This window comes from Falco rusticolus, chromosome 9, assembly GCF_015220075.1.
Source record: "Falco rusticolus isolate bFalRus1 chromosome 9, bFalRus1.pri, whole genome shotgun sequence".
NCBI lineage: Eukaryota > Metazoa > Chordata > Aves > Falconiformes > Falconidae > Falco > Falco rusticolus.
The window spans coordinates 5,822,095-5,841,385 of record NC_051195.1 but is presented as its reverse complement, the minus strand read 5'-3'; the positions used below and the strand labels follow the sequence as shown (position 1 = coordinate 5,841,385).

The following is a 19,291-nucleotide window of genomic DNA, read 5'->3' as shown; positions in this document are numbered from 1 at the left end:
GAAAAAAAACAAAACCAAACAACAAAACTGCAGGTTGACTTGGCAACAGTCTTCGAAAACGCCTAGAGCTGTTGCAAAGAGGAACCCCAGGCATCGCTCTTCACATTCAGGTAGGACAAAACAAACCACATTTATTTTAAAGCAATCTTGCAACCCAAAGTATGAAAACTAGCTATCAGGTACTAAAAACTTTCAATAAGAAGGATGCTATTCCCTGCAGGAAATCACTCTAAGGAGGTTACTGAACTGCCATCATTAGAAATCGATGCAAACAGTGAGGTTTGCCCCGTGAGGGATGGATGGCACGTGTGTTCTTGCTCCACTTCAGCCTGGAGAAGACCAGATGAAGCCACGAACAGGTTCTGAAAGTTCCAACCCACCTACCCTCTTCTGCTGCTCTGTAGACATCGAGTGAGAATTTCAATAGAATTAAGGCCATTCCATTCCTTAAATCGAGCTTTTTGCTGTAAATGCAGTACACCGACCTTAATATATCTTTTTTTAATATTCTACAGGGCTCCATTGATTCTTCCTGGACAATGACAATCAGATGTCAGAAACAAAGGGAAACGAATGAAATCTGACACATTGATTTTAAAGCCTGCAGCAGACGACGTTGTAAATAAATCCTGCTTTTTCTGCAGCACAAAGGTTGCAGACTGGCTGTCCCTGTGGACTCCGCTCTCTTCTCACTACTTAACAGACTTTCTAACACTTTCTTTTGTCCTGATAGCAATCTCTCAGCAGGACTTTTGGCAGACACATCTCTTATGTGTCAAAACCAAACTGGAAATAACTGATGGGCTGCACAAAAATCTGATGGGAATAGCTGTAATAAGGAAATGAATAAACATCAAAACAGTAACAGATAACCATGAAGAGATACAGCCAGAAAGCTTCCAAGCTGTCACTTGTCTAAGACAATCAGTAAAAGCCACAGTTTTCAGGGTTAAGATCATTTCATATTAATATAGATAACATTAATATACACTATACTTAGGGCACACGTTAATTTCATCTATTTACATCCCTATTTATTTTCATACTGTTAGAAAACAAAGATGAGCTTTCACAAGATGAGCTTTAAATGTGCTATAAAATGCATATAGTAGATTAATTTGCAGAACAATATTTTATGTAGGAATCCACTGACCACAGCTAACACCTGCATACTCTCCGTAGCATGAGTTACTATTTATTGTACATTTGCTCCTGTAAATGTGTTTTGGCTTATGCAAGGTATTTTAACACCCTCCATTATCTTTGTACTTAAGCAGTTCTGTTCACAAAATGTTCTATTTAGTAAGTGCTTGTATACTTGGTGACTTGGGTCACCACGCTTTTCAAAAAAACTCATATAAGATGAGCTTATTATAACCAACCTAGCCGGTGTTCTTATTTTGTTAGTGGCTATAGTTAACATATACAGTTAACACTGTGTATCAATGGGGTTATTTATACAATTTGTTTTCCACAGTGTTTTTTTATTTCCTCAGTGAGACTAATAGCTGTTTCATAACTAAAGGCAAATCACAGGGCTACTTACCTGATAATGCTCCTCTGACCAGCAGCCACCACCTTTCGTTTCTCTCTGTCACGCAGGGTCATCGCCAACCCATCCTCCGTGTCTTCTCTGTAGCACCTGCTTCAGGAGATGCTCAGGTCTGACAGAGGAACACAGCTCACCACCCTGGCCTCCTAAGGACAGCCATGGAGCCAGTGCTTGGAAACTCTCCATCACTTCAACTAACTTAAGAAAACAAATCATTTGGCGTGTAGAAACATAAACTGGCTTTTTCTTATGCTCAGTATGGGAGATCATATGCAATTAGCTCTGAAGGTGCAGCTTTATAAAAATATTGGGTACGATGTGTAGCTACGACGCTTCTGGAAATGCTGGTGATTTCCCTGAAATGTGGTGATGATTTCGACCCTAAATATTGTCTACACCCTTGCAAATGTGGACTCTTCCTGCTGCAAGACTGGGACAGAACAAGCAAGAAGAACCCTCAAAGCTGGGAGGGGGGACAGTGGACATGGAGAGGCAGGTGAGGAGCACCCTTAATGCACATCTGAAGGATCATCTGGGACAACCAGAACGAGAGAGAATTCAGCAATAGATGGCTGATCAAGCTGGTAGCTTCAGAATGATTGCCTGGCAAAGGTATTAACAGAACTTCAAAAAGAGTGATGGATGTCGTCTCCCAAGGAGCAATGAAACAGGAAAAGTCTCACCAAAATGTTGAGCCATGGTGGCACCAGGCTTTGACAAAAGTCTCACTCAGGAAATTCAGAATTAGCTGGAATTCTGCCTTGTTCAGCAGGAAAACGAATCAGTGTTTGGTTATCTTTGTGCACAACATCCACATTGCTGCGTTGCTTGTTTGGCTTCAGAGAAAGGGTTTTTCCTACCAACTAGAAATGGTGTCGCCTAACTAAATTAAACAGCTAGTCCTGTGTAGTCTCCATTTGTCAAAAGCCTCTTTATTCAGTTCTATTCTATCCACAAAAGAATTATAAATTCTGTTTCAAAGCACAAACGCTTTATTAACCTAACTACAACTTAGTTGTAAAACACGGCCATGTGTTTTGAACTGATTGATACGAATCCCTTCTCATACTGCTGCTCTTTCACTTCCCTGATTTTGCTGTTCACCAGACACTTAGCCAACCTCCAAGATAATGAATTCCTACAAAGTAATACAGAAGTCACACTCGGAGCTGTTATTTATATTAATTCACAGAGACCAGAAATAACTTTATTTTCTATACTTGCAAGTCAAACAGGCCTGCTGAAAAGCAATTACAAACTCAACATGCGGGTTTGTTCGCATTTACTGAAATATGTTGATGCTGGAAATGAGTATTCCCAATTAAAACAAAGAATGGTATTTTTTAACACTGGTCACAGCTCTGCACTTTCTTACGTTTTATGCTTATTTTTCAACAGAAGATAGAACAAGGCAACATCACTTTAGGGATTAACTCTCACAAACTAACTACTAAATTATCTCTAAATTCAGTAACGCTCAACGACAACCTCTTATTAAATACAATTGTGACAGTGGTGAATTTTCAGCTCCACTGAAGTCAATAGCAACATTTACAGAACTTCATCCTCAGACTCTACTCCCCTCCTAAACCAGGGATAGAGGTATCAGTCCTGAAAACGACTGCTCCGATTTCCTTCTAAAATTACACTAAAGCAGCCAGTCAAATCTCAGCGTACAACATCAGATGAACTCAGTTTATGAGTTAATCTCAGTGTTGACCTTTCTTTTAATATACTTGAGTCCAGTAGGAGTCAGAAGCCCAGCACGCCGCGGTGCAACGGCTCAGTGCAGGTCAGAAAGCAAAAGCACCATCTCAGCACTCACAGGATGTGGCCATTTACCTTTAGTGGTCACACTAACGAGAACTTCAAGCTGTACTGAATTTTTAATTTTATACTTATCTTGCTTTTCTTTAACGGCAGTTCTTAAAAGCTCCCCAAGAGAAACAAAGCATCAGATAAAAAAAGCCTAATGCGTATCTAGAAGGCGTATCGGTAACAAATAGTGGGACAAAAAGATGGAGCTCCTCAGGAACTCTCAGTGGTGACGTGAAGTCTGCCCCCTTGCAACTTAACAGAAACTTTAACTTCTCCAGGAGCACAGTGAGGCCGTCATTAAGTGGTTTTGATAATCTTTAAGATTTTTGCAAGTCATACTGCAATTCCTCTGTGCCCATTAACATTTTATATCATATAAAAAGGTTTTCTCATTTATTTTGGTTTTAAGCCATATGGGCATCGATGCTTTTCAACACATTGTGCAGGCAGAAAATGTTATACTATTTGACATTTCACTGAGTGGCAAGAGTATTTTCTCCACAGAAAGGAACTCTTTTACAATAATGTTTATAAGAAGTATTTAGTGGTTCTCCCATGGCAGTAAGTTTAGATAAGACATGGACACAAACTAGATGGTACACTATACAGAAACTTCTTGGTACCAGGCAACAGATAAACACATACCAGATATAACACTGACAGAAAGAATCAATTTTGTTGTAGACTGGGAGTAGTTCAATACTATACATCCCAATTTATTAAATATAAAATTACTCTTCAAAATTATCGTCGAAGCTGTACTCTGTATCAATAATACTACAATGATCAAACAGATACAGGAAAAAAAAAAGTTAAATCTGCAATGCACTTGAATCCCCAAATTCTTACATCTGTTCCACATAAAAATCAATGATTAATAACGTTGACCAAGTGTTTAAAATTAAATCAAGCCCATGAATGATAGGAGGTGTAACCCTCAGAGTAAGACTGAATTTGGTTCCTTTCTAGGGGAAAACATCTACACATGTATCCTTGAATAAGAATCTTTCTTCAAAGGTTAACAGGAAACTTCAAGTTGATTCAAGGTAAATACTAGCTCTCGTTATCCAAGAAGATAAGAAACAAACACACCGGTATTCTTACGATGTCGTAATAAATTACTGAATTACCTAACAGTGTTATTTCCCCAAACTCCCGTAACTTATATGACTTGAGAGGGACACAGACTACTAATGACAACATTCATATATCAGATAATAAAGTGCTTTCATGAAGCATCACAACTTCCTGTATTTCCAACAGAAGTATTTAGTAAAATGTTATTAAAGATGTTACCTGTGAACTACTGCACCATAAATAAAACAGTCAGTAAAAACTCAGGAACGTGATATTTAAGTCTTCCCAAAAAATTCGGCAGAGAAAAAAATCACAACAAAACCCAGCAGTGGTACCTCACGTCTTTTTTTGAGCATAGTTCTGAAATGTGCACCGAAGAGCTATAGAATAAACCTTCCAAGCTCTATTTCACATTAGTGATGTGCATTAAAATACTCATCGTTTTAGACAAAGGATAAGGCTTATACCAAAAAAACACTGTGCCACTTGGCTACATATCTTTGGTATATTTCTAGTGCAACTATTCTGTTTCATCTCTAAAGGGGAAAGTTTTCCAAAGCATTGCATCCCCTGCCACTAAGAATCGACTATGAACTCCTGCACTCACTAGGACCTCAGACACCATCCTACTGCTTTAAACAAATGAAGAATGTGCAGTGAAAATAATTTCTTCCTGTTTTTAAATATGCTATTGAAAAAATTAAACCATGCCAGATTTCACATTAGAAAGCAACAGCACGTTTCAATTCTCTTGCAAGAGTTTAGAAGCGTACAAATGCGAGCAAAAAAGTCATGGCAATTTTGAACGACAGATATCCAAGGTGCTATTTGAAAACATTTCTAAGTTAATTATTGTTTATCTAGATTTAGTCAATGTTTTTCTCTACAAAAAAAGACACCTGTTTTTCATTTTGCTTAGATACTTAGAATTATTCAAAATGCATAGAAAGACTAGAACTACTTAATTAAAATATATTGCAAGCATGTTTTTCTAAATGTATATTGCTAAAGCCTTGCTGTATTGTAAGTTTTATTGGAGTTGGCCTTCAAACACAGTACCATGTATTGACACACGCCTAGATAGATACCTGTATTTCATACTGCTACTTGAGTAGGCATACCGACACACAACTATAGTACATATCACCCAGTGGCAGTGCAATAAAACGTAGCGCCATTGAAATGCCATTTAATGATTTTTTTCAACTTCTAAACAACAACATTCTTTCAGAACAGGTCTGTCCAACCAAACTTGCATATTGCTGAACGCTGGCTTCATCGCTTGGCCCCTTCCTTCTTTTCTTATACACACTGTAAGGCATCACGGTTCTCTTGTGAAGTACCCTCACTCTGCCCAGTTCCTTCATGCGACCTTCATCAACTGCAAAGAGAATCAGAGAACATAAAACCTAGTTATGTATGTTGTCCATATGATCCTAATTTATGCAACTAACTTAAATATGCATAATGAAAAGTATACGAAGTAATAAAGCTAATCTGCAGATGGACAGCAGATGAAAGCAGAGCTGATCTATAGAGCAGTCTTCTTGAATCATGGCCGAAAACAAAACCTAGCTTGCAAAGTAACTATATTTGCCATCTGCAAAAAAATAAATCATGCATCACACATTTCTAATGGTGATATACAGCATTTCTCAAGATAACTCTACTGGTGTATTTTAAAATTCACATTCATTTAATGCTCGCTGGAGCCCACTGCCAGAAGTGAAACTCTATCTGGGAAATACTTTCAAATGCAACCGATCAGAAGAGACTTGCTGTTATTACCATATCGCACTTAATTACTACACCGCTTGCAGAACCCACCAGCACGGAGCCCTCCCTCTCCCCCATTGTGGAAAGTGTATTAAACCCAGCGAGAAGTCTCCGCACTGTTTGCCTTAGGTAAGCATCAGGCAATAAACTACCTTCCCAGGTGAAACTCCCCGGCCCTCCAGCCCCCACCTTTTCCCCCCTCATTTATACAGGTCTATGAGTTTCTCCAGTAGAATGAAGTTAAACGCATGCCCTCACTCAGAGTCTGACCCCCAAGCTCTGCAGACTGACAGAGAGAAGAGCAGTGCAAGCGCTAGCTGGGTGGGCATGACTAAATTCCTCAAGCTTTCAAAGACACACGCACCATAGTTGAATCTTATTAACCTCATCTATAGACCCCTTGTGACTTAATTTAACCAGAACCATACACGTAAGAGCATCGTTGAGCAAGTTAATATTTCCTTATTTTTAAGAATCCAATTGATGCTACTATTGCTGAACAATAATGTTATATAGCCGCTGCATGTCAGAAAAATTGGCTCTGTAATGCTGGAAAACTCTTTAAAGGAAGGGAGAGAACATGCCACACACCTGGGTCCCCTGCAGGATAAATGAAATTAAAGTTATTACAAAATACTGATATAAAATTTGGGGATTTTCTGAACCTCAGGTTTAAAAAGCCACCAAGGTAAGAGTCAACTGAAACACAGGATCTGTAAGATGAGTTTGAGAATAGAATCATATAAATTCAAACAGTAACAGAGAAGAGATGCTTACTAGAACGTCAGCATTTGGGGACGTGAACTATGCAAAGACTCGATCTTCTGTCCCCATTGTCGAGGTTTATCCCCGGCCGGCAACCGAGCCCAGGCAGCTGCTCGCCCGCGCATCCCGCATCGGGGCCAGGGAAAGGATCGGAAGGGTAAAAGTGAGGAAAGCGGTGGGCTGAGACGGAGACAGCGTACCCGGCCAGGCAACACCGCGCACAGGAGCAAAGCAAAGCCCGGCACTGGTTCCCCGCTGCCCGTGGCAGGCAGGTGCTCGGCCATCCCAGGGGAGCAGGGCTCCAGCACGCCCAGCGGGGACTGGGAAGGCCAACGCCATCGCTCCCAGCGTCCCCCCGTCCCCCTTCGTCCCCAGCTCCATATGCCGAGCGTGACGGCGCACGGCACGGGGTATCCCTGGGGTCGGTCGGGGTCAGCTCCCCCGGCTGTGCCCCCCCAGCTCCCCGTGCCCCCCAGCCCGCTCGCTGTGGGGTGGGGGAGGAGCAGGAACGGCCTCGGCTCCGTGTAGGCACCGCTTAGCGGTCACGGAAACATCCCTGTGTCATCAGCACGGCTTCCAGCACAGACCCAAATTGTGGCCCGCACCAGCTATTGGGAAGAAAATTACCTTTATCCCAGCCCAAACCAGCACAGGCATCAGGACATTATCCAGACTGAAGAGCCAGCCCAGGTGAGTATAACCGCTTAACTGCTGCATCACTCTGCCCCAGACTAAAATAGTTCACATGTTCATGTACTTGCTTCGTTTAGGTTAGAGTATTTTAGGATCTGAATGGCATCCACCTACACCGCTCCCCACTCACAACGCCCGCAGCGAAGCCTTCTGCTGATCATCGCTTGCTCGACTCAAAATCAAGCCAACTGCTGTGGGAAACCGGGTACCTCGAACAGCTGCTTCATGGGGAGCACCAGGTTTTATTTGTAAGAGAATAAACAGGGGTAGCACTTTCTCAGCAAGTTTCACAAACGGCAATAGGTGCAAAGTGCCACGGATGTGACACTGCCTCTGGGAAGCAAATTGGTCACCAAGGTCATCAAGTCCTGCCTTCCTCCCCCGCCCCCACCTGCTCAGTAGACTTGCCACACGTAAGCTAAGCAACTCATCCAGAAGAATCTGAAGAAATCCATTTGACAAATTTCTATTCAAATGTAGCCCGTACTACGGAAAAGCTGAAGACCCCCTTTTGGGCATTCTTTATGCTTTAATAAAGACAAAGGGGGTCACAGATTGCTTTTCTTTGCAAGGCATTCTTAAGAACCTGCCCCTATTCATCCACAGAAGTGGTTTATAAACATTTTTCTGCTGATTGCCTGAATTTAGTACGTGCAACACAAGGAAGCCTGCTTTACAAAGTTTAGAATGACTTCATTACTTTTATCTGTGTTTTGATTCCTAACATGAAAGCACAATGTATTTCTTAAGACTTAACTAGGAAAACATGGTTTGAAGGAAGAAAATCTGAACAGTACTTGCTAAGATTGCATTCTCCACTAATTATTGTTGGCAATCGCTATAGATAAACACCAAGTCAAAAACACTTTATGGCTTTCTCTCCCTCTTTGAAATCCTTGAGGTTTTTGATGTGTGGCCAACACCTTCCTGATATCCCAATGGGTTGGTTTTACTACCAGCCCTACTGCCTCTTCTATTGGATCCTCCTTCCATTCCAAATGTTCACCAAGGAAAAATTTGCAAGCTTAGCTTCTGGAGGTGACACAAGTGTAAAGTTATTTTAACTTCTTAAATTGGAAAGTTTATATTTACTGCACCTCTAGGCTGACTATAAGTTTGTGTCCCGCAGTGGATTTGCGCCAAGCCTAGCCTTCATAGCCTCGTGCCAAGAGCACTTTCAAAGCCGTTCACTGCTCACTGTTTGATACTCATTGCTTTCAAATAATACTGAAGCTTGATACTCCGGATGAGTTCATCTTTTGGCTTGTAGCGTTTCTGGCTCCAGATTCAATTTCTTACAGTAACTACAGCTACCGTACCTTCAGTTTCACTATAGCCTTACTGGCTCAGCAGAGCTCTTGTTCTTGTTGCTCAGCATTTACAGCCTTACTCCGCTTTTACTCATTACATCAACCGCAGTCGGCGGATCATCCTCCTTGCAATCAGGCCCACGCTAGCTCTAGCTTTACAGCCTTATGAAACTGTTACTACAACCCAGCGTTTTAGCAAATTTGCTAAGCACCGCAGCCAAGTGTTTCCGGGGAGGAGTAAGGCTTGCCAAACCACGCTGCAGATCAGTCCCTTCTTGGACAGGTTCGTGGCACAGGTTCTCAACACAACCCTCAGGCAGGAGAAGGCTCCCCCAGAGCAGTCAAGAAAATACCAGTATCTTGAAAAAAAAATATATCACTGTAACGTGAATACTTCAGACATGTTTTAAGCTTAACACATGTTCTGTGCATAAACTACACATATAAAGACTTGGTAATGAGTTTATCATCAAGAAAAGTTTAGAGCCAGCTATGTTTGCTCTTAGAAACTTATAAATACATTCAGTCGGACATATTTGTTCTACACATTAAGGTTGATTCCAGATTCTTCAAATAAGGTTTGAAAGGCAAAAAAATAACAGTCCAACGATCACCTATTCTAGTGAACATTTCTCCATTTACTCCCCCCTCAATAAAAACCTTAATGATAAAAATCACCTTCTGTGAAAGTACTTAAATATATCTAACAAACTCCACCTGAAAAAAGAAACTTTTTAGTGAAATGTTAAGTATCAGTAAAATAATCTCAAGTATATAGTTAAGCTTTTAGAGAAAGCGACTAAGAACTCGCATCACCATAATAACAAATCCGCAAGTTAAAATTCAGCCACCTTTCAATTGCTACTGCTCTGGAGGTGACACCATGCAAATTCAGGGAAGTACTCCCTTTCTTCATGATTTAGACCTAAGCCAGAATAGATTTAAGAGCATTTAATAGAAAATAAAAGCAGACCGGGCTCCAGCATTGTTTAAAAAATAAATTACCTTCCCAAAAAGAAAAATTAAGCATCTGTTCCTGCCGACTGGCGCATGATAAAATGTGCTTTATATTTTAGAAGATGCCAACTGAATTCTAATAGGCCTTCTCTGTGTGACTGATGCTGGGATACTGGAGCAATCCCAATCCAAAAATGAGATCATGTGCTGTATTAAATAAAACCTACTTGTTGAAAATAAGAAAAACATCTTTATCAATAAGTATTATTTCCGTGCTTTATTAAAGTAATTTCAGTTAGTGACTTCCATTTCTGGGAAGACTCAGACTGATCAAATAGTGGAGCAATCTGTTAGGGCAACTGTAGTCATTACTGTAATTACCAAATGCAGTATTGTTACCATTAAAAAGCTAAAAAAAGCCTATTTTTCCCTCCTCACACACTTTCCCGAGTCTCCCAGTAACCTCTGCTTCGCCTCACAAGTAGTTAGTGCATTAATTTATATAACCCTCAAACGGATAAAATCACGGGTTTGAAGACAAAATCTCTTTTGCAAATGCATAGTTGTTAGATGCCTCATTGAGTTATAATTTATAGCCAGTTAATTTTCTAAGGCTTGCTTCTTTAACCATCGCCCCAGTCCAAACCTGCACGAGTAAGACCAGACCTTGTGCGCCACCGCTTCAAAGGCTGTGCCACGCAGCTCATGTGGTACGCTGCTTCTTAAGAGTGCTGTAGAAACCATTCTCCTGTAAATGCCCATTTTGTTCACCTAAGCAAATATCACCAGGTCTCAGAACATATTTTTCTGGGTTTTTAATATTTTTTCACCATTTATCTATTTCTGTGCATTTTCCACTGGCGCCCCTGAAAACAGTTCATCCTCATCCCTTGAAACAACTGGATTTGGTGGAAGCGGTTCTGTTAACAAAGCTTTATAAATGAGCAACAGCACTAGAAGGAGTTACAGTACTGCTTACGCCCATTTGAATCCTCAGGGCTTTGCCTTTGTGAAATTATCTTCTCGGGGAGCTGCTGATTAATTGTAGTCCACCAAGGAGACACTGTCCCTTCACATACAAAACAAATAAAATAAAAAAAAAAAAACCACAAAACATAAACTTCATTCAGTTGCATCTATCAATAGAGTTTGGGTGACAGATACATAAAACTAAACTTCAGAAAAATCAATTCTATAGATTGAAAGTACCAGTCATTTTAGGAAACTGAGAAATTGCAGATGCCAACCACCTGTCTTTATAGGAATATACAGGAATAGACTTTAAGTCTAAAGGCTAAAAATACAGCTGAATTCTTGTTGAATAAATTGTCACTTCTCTCTCTTCTCCTCTATATTCCTAAAAAAGCAAATTATTTATACAGCATTCATCTAGTAGAATTTGAATATAAGAGAGATATCATATACAACTCAACCTCACCACTGCGATCCCATAAAAAAATTGCAAAAAGGTGTTAGAATTCTTTGTTCCCACCCCCATAACACTATGAAATGCAGCTCAGACATGGAGGATTTCTTTTCCGAATAAAACAAAGCGTATCAGATATGTTGCTAAGCACTGGTAAAAAAACAAAGTAAAAAGTGTAAGTGCTCTAAAGACCCTCTACACAGCGGTTTGTCTTGGCAGACGTCGGGCAGATATCTGTTTGATTTCGTGGCCCGGCTACACACACCCACCTTCAGCAGCAGCCCAGGCGACACTGCTGAGTGACACCAAGTGACAAGCTAAAAGTAACGGCGGTCATCTCCAAAGGCAGCCTCCTCCGGCCACCGGCCCCTGAAATACTTTTATACTCAAGGGACAAGGCGGAATGCAAAGAGTGGGAAGCCCGGCAGACTCCTCCACAACTCCGTTCTTATTTCTTTGCACAATCCAAAAGCAGCTTCCCCCTGAACTGCCAGCTCCCTCCTGAAACCAAAAGACAGTTTTCAAATACTGACGTGCATTCCTGCTGAAATACCAACATAAAATAAGGAGGAATTATTTTACCTCTTTTACTCACAGTAACAGGCAAAACGAGCATCAGTGTGCTTTTATATAGAACTCCGAAGTTTCAAGTTCTGAATTTTTTTCTTGCAGCATAGGAATTGCTTAGCATCCTTATAAAATATAAAATATAGACCAATAGCCAAATATTTTTTGTTCTCCAAGTGCATTAATCTTTAGCATCGCTACCTAATACAAGCTGAAGTGAAAAACGGCTATATCTGGCCAGAAAGCCGGGTAAGCACGTGCAAAGCCACCCAACTGAGACTCCGAGAGCCAGCCCTGCGACAGCCTGCTGCAACCCAGCAGGCGGGAAGCCAACGCCGCCTTGCAAAAAACGTGTGATGGTTCAAAGGCTTTTGTAGAAAACTATTTCTAAGCCAGCTTTTCGGTGGTGGTTGATTTGGGTCAAGCTGGTTTTGATCAATAGTGATTTGGAAAGACAGCCGGTGGCGGCGGCGTTCTGGACCGCTCCTTAGGCATGCCCGATGGGTGCAGAGTCAACGGTACCTCTTCCCTCAGCCCTTTCAATATGCTCCTCACAAACACGACATTTTTCAATTTACTAGGGGTATAATCTAGAGATGCAAGCGAGCTAACATTTTTTGTTTGTTTGTTTTAAAGCACATTTTTCCCTTTACAGGAAAATAAATTAAGAAATGACTAAAAAATAAGTGACAAACTTACTGACTTTCTTATTTTTTAAATAGGAAAGAGGACAACTGCCAATTTCCACAATAAAACCCACATTACTTACAGGAAAATATTTATTACATTTTCTGCACAGAATGCATTCAGAATTAGTAAGAAGCCTTACTGAGGTCTAGTATATCTAATTAAAAAAAAAAAAATGTGGCTCTCCTGCTAAACTCTGACATGATGCTGTTTCTGATCGTAAGTTTCCGTTTCCTTCAACGCTGCTTAACCCCCTGCAACAAAGAAAGGATTTGGCCACCTTCACTTTGTGCTTCTGCATCCATGCTACGCAGAGAATCTGGACTACATATTTTTTTCTCCATAGCAGGATGAAACAGTGGAAGAAAGAAAGGAAACACGCAAAGAACCAGACCTAATTCAGAATTAAAAATACTTCAAACTGTGCCATTAACTGAAACCTGTGACTCCCTTTGAAAGCAGTCTGTGAAGGAAACTCCCACCTAAATAACTCACATTATAAATTAGTTTCCATTTTGCCTAAAAATCGAATCTCAGAAAAATTATTTTTACTTCTAATCATTAAATTGATAGCAGGGGGGAAGTACAAAGATTAATACTTTAAAACTGCTGTATTTTCAGACTGACAGCCCAAAGGGTGTGCTTGGTTTTGGGTTTTGTCTCAAGTTGTTCTTGATTTTTAATTTTAAATTTTGGAGCAGTTAGGACCCACATAGTTTTTAAAGATGAACACAGTGTTTGCATTTTGCAAATCAAAGAAAAATAACGGGTTTAAAATTCAATTTACAAGGAGTTTAAAACTTTTGTCATACCCCAAGCTTTCAAACCAGGCATAAAAATGATCAAAAGCAGCACCCATCCCTTGCCGGTTACACTACAGCAACATTCACTTGGGTGAGAAACACTACAGCCTTGTCGGTTTTTATTTAAAGAAAAGCTACGTCTGGTTTACGCAACCTTGTCACAGATAATTATCAGTGATTTTAAAACAAACAAAAAAAAAAAACTTTAAAAGGAAGAACTTTAATTAACTCTTCAAATTTTATGACTGAAATAGCGGAGATATTAATTACTGGAAATACAAAATATTTCCACCTCAGTCACAAGTCGAATGTATCTGACCTTTGAATTTAAGCTCATTTCTTACTCAATTTAAAGCATTATTTCTGTTTGTTCACCAGCAAAGCATAGAAATCAACCTCAAAACCAAAACAGACAACACACAGTGACAAGATAAGCCATACTCATTAATAGCAGTATTTCTATAAAACAGCAAGTTGAAATGTGGTTTTTCTCATATTGCTTCGTTCATCCTAGGCTCATACATGAAGAAATATTAAAGACCAGTATGCCTCGGGGTACAAAAACGCTAACTTGAACCACAATAAGAGTACAGTTAAAATGAAGCATAAACAACAACAAAATTCAATGAAAAGAATACTTAATTAAAACCAGAAAGCACAAGTCACAAAGGAAGTTCAGTAAAATGCTCAGGATATTCTTAATCGGCCAACTCTGCAGTTACTCTAACAAGAAATAAAAGAGGAACTCTGGAAAACACTGCTCAAAAAGGGGGAAAAACACACCTTATCAAAGTATTACCAATGATCCTTTAACACAGGAAGACAGAAAAATTAGTTTTACAAGTATAATGTCTAGGGGACCTTAAAATGGGTAAAGACGGGAAGCTGCGACAAGGGCAAATCCTACCGACATCTTCCAAACAAAACTTTTGGGCTTTGTGCCTGGAATCATACAACTGGTTTATGATTTGCAATTCAATCTTGAGAAGCGAGCGCACTAATCACTTGACAAAACTCATTCAAAATCCGCTAACCCTGCTGTGCCGCACGGAAACAATAACTCATTGTGTTTTGACTCTTTATTATTCCAGTAGTAAACATGAACGGGGGCAACGGAAAACATTTCCTGTGAATACAGCGATTACAGCAGCTCTCCTTTGCAGCCGTCATTTGCAGGCTTACCTGCAAATACAATCCGTCGGCTACATTGCCTAACACTAAAATCCAAGCACAGCCTGCTGTTTTGGACACATTTGAAATAAGTATAAAATTCCTGGTTTATTTGTAATGAGCTCTAACAATACAATTATTCTAACCCGCCTCAATTTATCATCCTGAAATATGGTGACTGAGAAGGTTTACAGAAGGGCTAGATTTAAACGATACAGATATTATTCTCCAAGGACTTACTTTTCAGGGATGCACTACAAAAAAACCGAACAACAACAAAAAAACCAACCGAAAAAAACCAACACACACAAACTAGTAGTAGCTGGGAAAACGTTAGTTAAATGAGACTGAACAACTTCCCATTTAAAAACAGTATGAAGTGCCTCCAAAATCAAGACACAGAGACAAACAAAACAAAACAAAAAAGCAACCACCTCTTCCAGAAAGACAGAACTAACTAGTCAATTCCTTGTAAGTTGTATCTCTGACACTATTCTTGATGACTTTGGATATGAAAAATGAGAATGTGAATGGCCAAAGAAGAATATTAATTGCATACCCCAGTGGCTATTGCGAGGTTATCTTTTTTTCTGGATTTAAATACCTAAGGTTTTAAATACCTTTTTGGTCACCTAGCCAACACCGAGTTATGCCTTCAGTTTAAATGTGCCATGCCCGCGAGGAGCAGGAGCAGCACCCAGCAGTAGCACTGGGTGCTGACGGCACGAACCCTGCGCGATGCTGGCTCCCTGCGGGGTGTCTCCCTAGCCCAGGCTGGGGGCTGCAGCACCCAGCAGGCTCCACAAGGTAGTCTTGCAGATCCAGACTAGCTGGGTCAAAGTTTTGCAAGCTCATCCATGCCCCACCTCGTTTTTGCTGGGCTCTGAAAGCGTTTCTAATGCCTGACTCTGATCACAGTGGGTTCTGGGAAGGTTTATTCGCTCTGTGTCAGCACTGACGAGCCTGACCAAGATTTTTCCTGCATCACATGCATCTCCGTGCTGCTCAGAACTTCTGTTAGCCAAGTTTTTCTGTTCCTCAAAGTATCCAAATTATTCAGAACAACAAAAGAACATTCAGTATTTTGAGCCGCTCATTTCTCTTTAGAGACTGAAAGGGAAAATCATGGTCCAAATCCAACGAGCGCTCGGAAACAGCGCACGAAAGCAACTCTAACTCACATGCTAACAGGGAATTACAACTGCACACATCTCTTTCTGGAGTTCAGGCAAGGTACTTACCTCCAGAACATCATTGAAAGTGACTCGGGTACTGTTAGGGGAGACCATTAAACAACCTGTTAAACTTGTGAATTATAGATTAGAAGTACTAAATTAAGGATGCATCTTAAATAGAAAAGATGAGAGACAGACAGCAACTGCCACACAAACACTTCCTATTAGGAATGAATGAAATATTTCATTAATTTCTTATGAAAAACATGAAAACATATTTTTCTTATGTAAACACAGAATGCTTATCTCATTGTTAACTCTAGTAGAACTTTAAAACTGGTAAGTACACTGACATCTCAAACAGAACAGCTTATTCCATCTATTTCCTGAACATATTCTGTACATGAAAAAAGCAGAAACACTACATAAACCGCATTTTAATTTCAACTTTTAACTAAAATACTTGTAATTCAGTAAGACTACCCAAGAAGCCAAATATTGAAATCTACTAAAATCAGTAATTTTCTAACTGTACTAATGAGTCAGTCTAAGTTTTGTCACATGAACAGTGTCTAAGATGTACTGACCTTCGTGGCTGCGTGAGAGCAAATCATCACTGCTCTTCCAAGTATCTGGATTTCTGCAGCTTCCAACAATTGCAACGTTGGCATTTATGACACATAAAAGTGTTTCAGACTTCATTTTTCATGTCAAATAGATTTTATATTACAAGGGCTAAAATGCAGGAATAGAATTATCGCCTCACATCATATATTTTGGAGTCATTCTGCATTGCACAAACAAATTAAGAAAACACACCTTGTCACTTTAATAGGCCATCCTCACCCTCTGAATTATAACCTTGCTTCCAGGGAATTAAAAACATTTTTTATGAACTAAAAACATTAATAAAGGGAATTTTAGCAATTCTGGATAGGATTTTTCAATACTATTTTATAAATGTACTTCCATATATTTATCTTCATCACTTTTATGCAAGACTAAAACATTTTAGCGGCTGGCTTGCTTTTTCTGATGCAAAATCTTCCCATGGGACTGATCCCAAGCCAGCTGATCCTGAAGGGCTATATACAAGGATTTAAGACTTTCAGAAGAAAGCTTCCTAGAAGACAACCCTATTGTCAAGCAGACTGCCAGACACTTTTAATCACAGGTTTTAATGACACTTAAAGCCAACAGCAAAACGCAGTACTGATCCCCAAGCTTGCAATGTCAGTAAACACAATGGAATAAAAGACAGCACAAAAGACAAAATGTAGAGCGCTGTGGTTTAAGGAGTTACAACTCAAAAAAAATGGGATGGCAAGAGGAAAAAAAATCTGAAAGACTAAGAAAGTCAAATACTCCTTATTAAAATATTTGAACTTTAAAGAAGTGAAAATAGCAGAAAGCAGTAAGAGGATCTTTCAAAAAGAAGGGCAAAGCAAAGTCCTTGTTAAGACTGATATAGGAGGAAGAAAAGAAAAACAAATAACAAGAGTCAAGCTGAGAATTACAAGTGCAAGCTTTTCCATGAAACGGGTGAAATTGAAGCAATTGGCAGTAGCTTATCAGCTAAATAAATGAGATTACAGCAATCAATTTACTGGCTAAATTAATTAAAACATGGAATCAATTATGTTCTATGTGAAAAGTCGGGATGATGTCACCAGAGCAGAGAGTAAACACGTTCTGAGGCACCATGGATCGTTACAAAAGGTCTGACCCTGGGAAGAGTTTGCCGCAGTGGCTGGTAGCGTGTAGCTGAGCCGGGACGCGGCACATGCCTGTGGTGGTGCTTCCACAGCTGCTCTAGATCTGCCCCTAATTACAGCTTTTAACTTTTATCACATTTTGAAGCTAATCCCATATGCTAGTTATCCTCAGCATGAAATAAATCTGCACGATCCCTCTACTAATCCCACATTATTTAGTTTTTAATTTCTGTTATTGTGTTTCTAACACCTTCTCTGTATGGAAAATGACTCCTACAAGATTTGGCTGTCCTTGCCCTCTCTTACGTTCCCCTGAATCTTTACCAACTAATGATTTCACTTCTGGTCCAGTCACACAAAAAAAAAAAAAAACCACCACAAAACCACAAAAAAACAGAATTATTGTGCTGCAGAATCAAGTCACAACATCCAAATGGTGAAGGAGTATCTTGAGCACACAACCAGCTAAGATTCATCTCTTCAATGCAAGCAGCATGCCAGGATATCTTGATTTGTCAAGCACAGCTCTCAAAAAATTACATAATTTCAAAATACATCTGCTTGTTACACAATCTGTATGACAGTCATTTTGGATTAAAAATGTATTTTGGGGAATCTTGCAGCCCAAGTCAAACGTTTCGTGAACTACACTGAAAGTCAGACGTTGGTACTTCTTGAGGGGCACTGGTTTACTCTGCTACGTGTATGTCAGGAGCAATTATATTTAGGATATCAATAAAACTAAACTTTTAAATCACAAATATTTAGCAAAATTTGCGATTTGCTAGAACAATGCAAAACAGAGTTCATGTTATGACCATACTTCAAATCACATTTTAAAGACCGTCCTTGCTAATGTTTTTTTTTGGAGATGCTGTTATAGGGCTGACGGTTCAGTGTAATCTCTAAACCACACACCAATTTATGCAGTGCCAGTTGTTTAGGACCCACAAATTACATGAATAATGTTACCTTTTTATTACAGAAGCACTGGAATATTTAAGCATCTTTTTGCATATGAAGCTAAAATCCCATGTCGGTCATTTCAATTTAATCCAAACAAACTAAAAGTGAGGGGAAAATGTGCCAGGCTACACCTTCTTGGCACTGTCTTCATCATTTAAATATCTTGCATGCTTCAAGAATCACACTGGATTTAGAAATATGCATTCTGATGATTTTAAGTGTTTATAAACTTAATTAGAAACAGATACAACCTTGTAAGATGTCTCTTGTCTAGAGGAGCTGCTAGAAATTACTGGTATGTCTGCCTTTTTCTAGGTTACAGAATTCAAATTTATTGCCTATAGCTCTGATAAGATAGCGAAAAGTTAGTTCCTCAGAAGACTTCAGTTCAAAATCTGTCAGAACTTATTTAAACTATTTCCTAACTTGCCAAAGTACACAAGACTATCTTTAAAAAATTGTAAACAGCAGTTGGTTTAGAGCAGCCCAGCAATTTCTCTCTAATCAGATGATTGCACAGTTCTAAACAATTTGTTTAATGTTTTCCATCTGCGATAGTTTTGGGACTACATTTTCATCGTCTCAAGAACTTCAGCACATTTACCCTTATAAATGTTAATCGGCACCACAGTACTCTTATAAACATCAACATATGCTGCTTTTTGCATTAATCCACCTGACTAGATCCAAAGATGCAACGCTACACGTAGCCATCGCTTTGCCAGGGATCTAAACCATCAGACGTGACCAAATGGCAACCGCAGATCACTTTATGGATACAAATATGTCATCATGGTTTGTCTGTGCAGAGGAAGGAGGAATAAGAGCAGTATA

General features: G+C 39.6%; 1 protein-coding gene across 6 annotated transcripts in view; it reads right to left on the bottom strand.

The window, feature by feature from the left end:
* Nucleotides 1–2,727: 2,727 nt before the first annotated feature.
* Nucleotides 2,728–19,291, bottom strand: part of ATE1 (arginyltransferase 1) — an 86,797-nt gene continuing 70,233 nt past the window's right edge. For all 6 annotated transcript variants that reach the window (XM_037399180.1, XM_037399182.1, XM_037399179.1 and 3 more), the window contains one exon: nucleotides 2,728–5,828. In XM_037399180.1, the coding sequence (XP_037255077.1) occupies nucleotides 5,650–5,828 (179 nt within the window). In that variant the 3' untranslated portion in view covers nucleotides 2,728–5,649. The remainder of the gene's footprint in view (nucleotides 5,829–19,291) is intronic.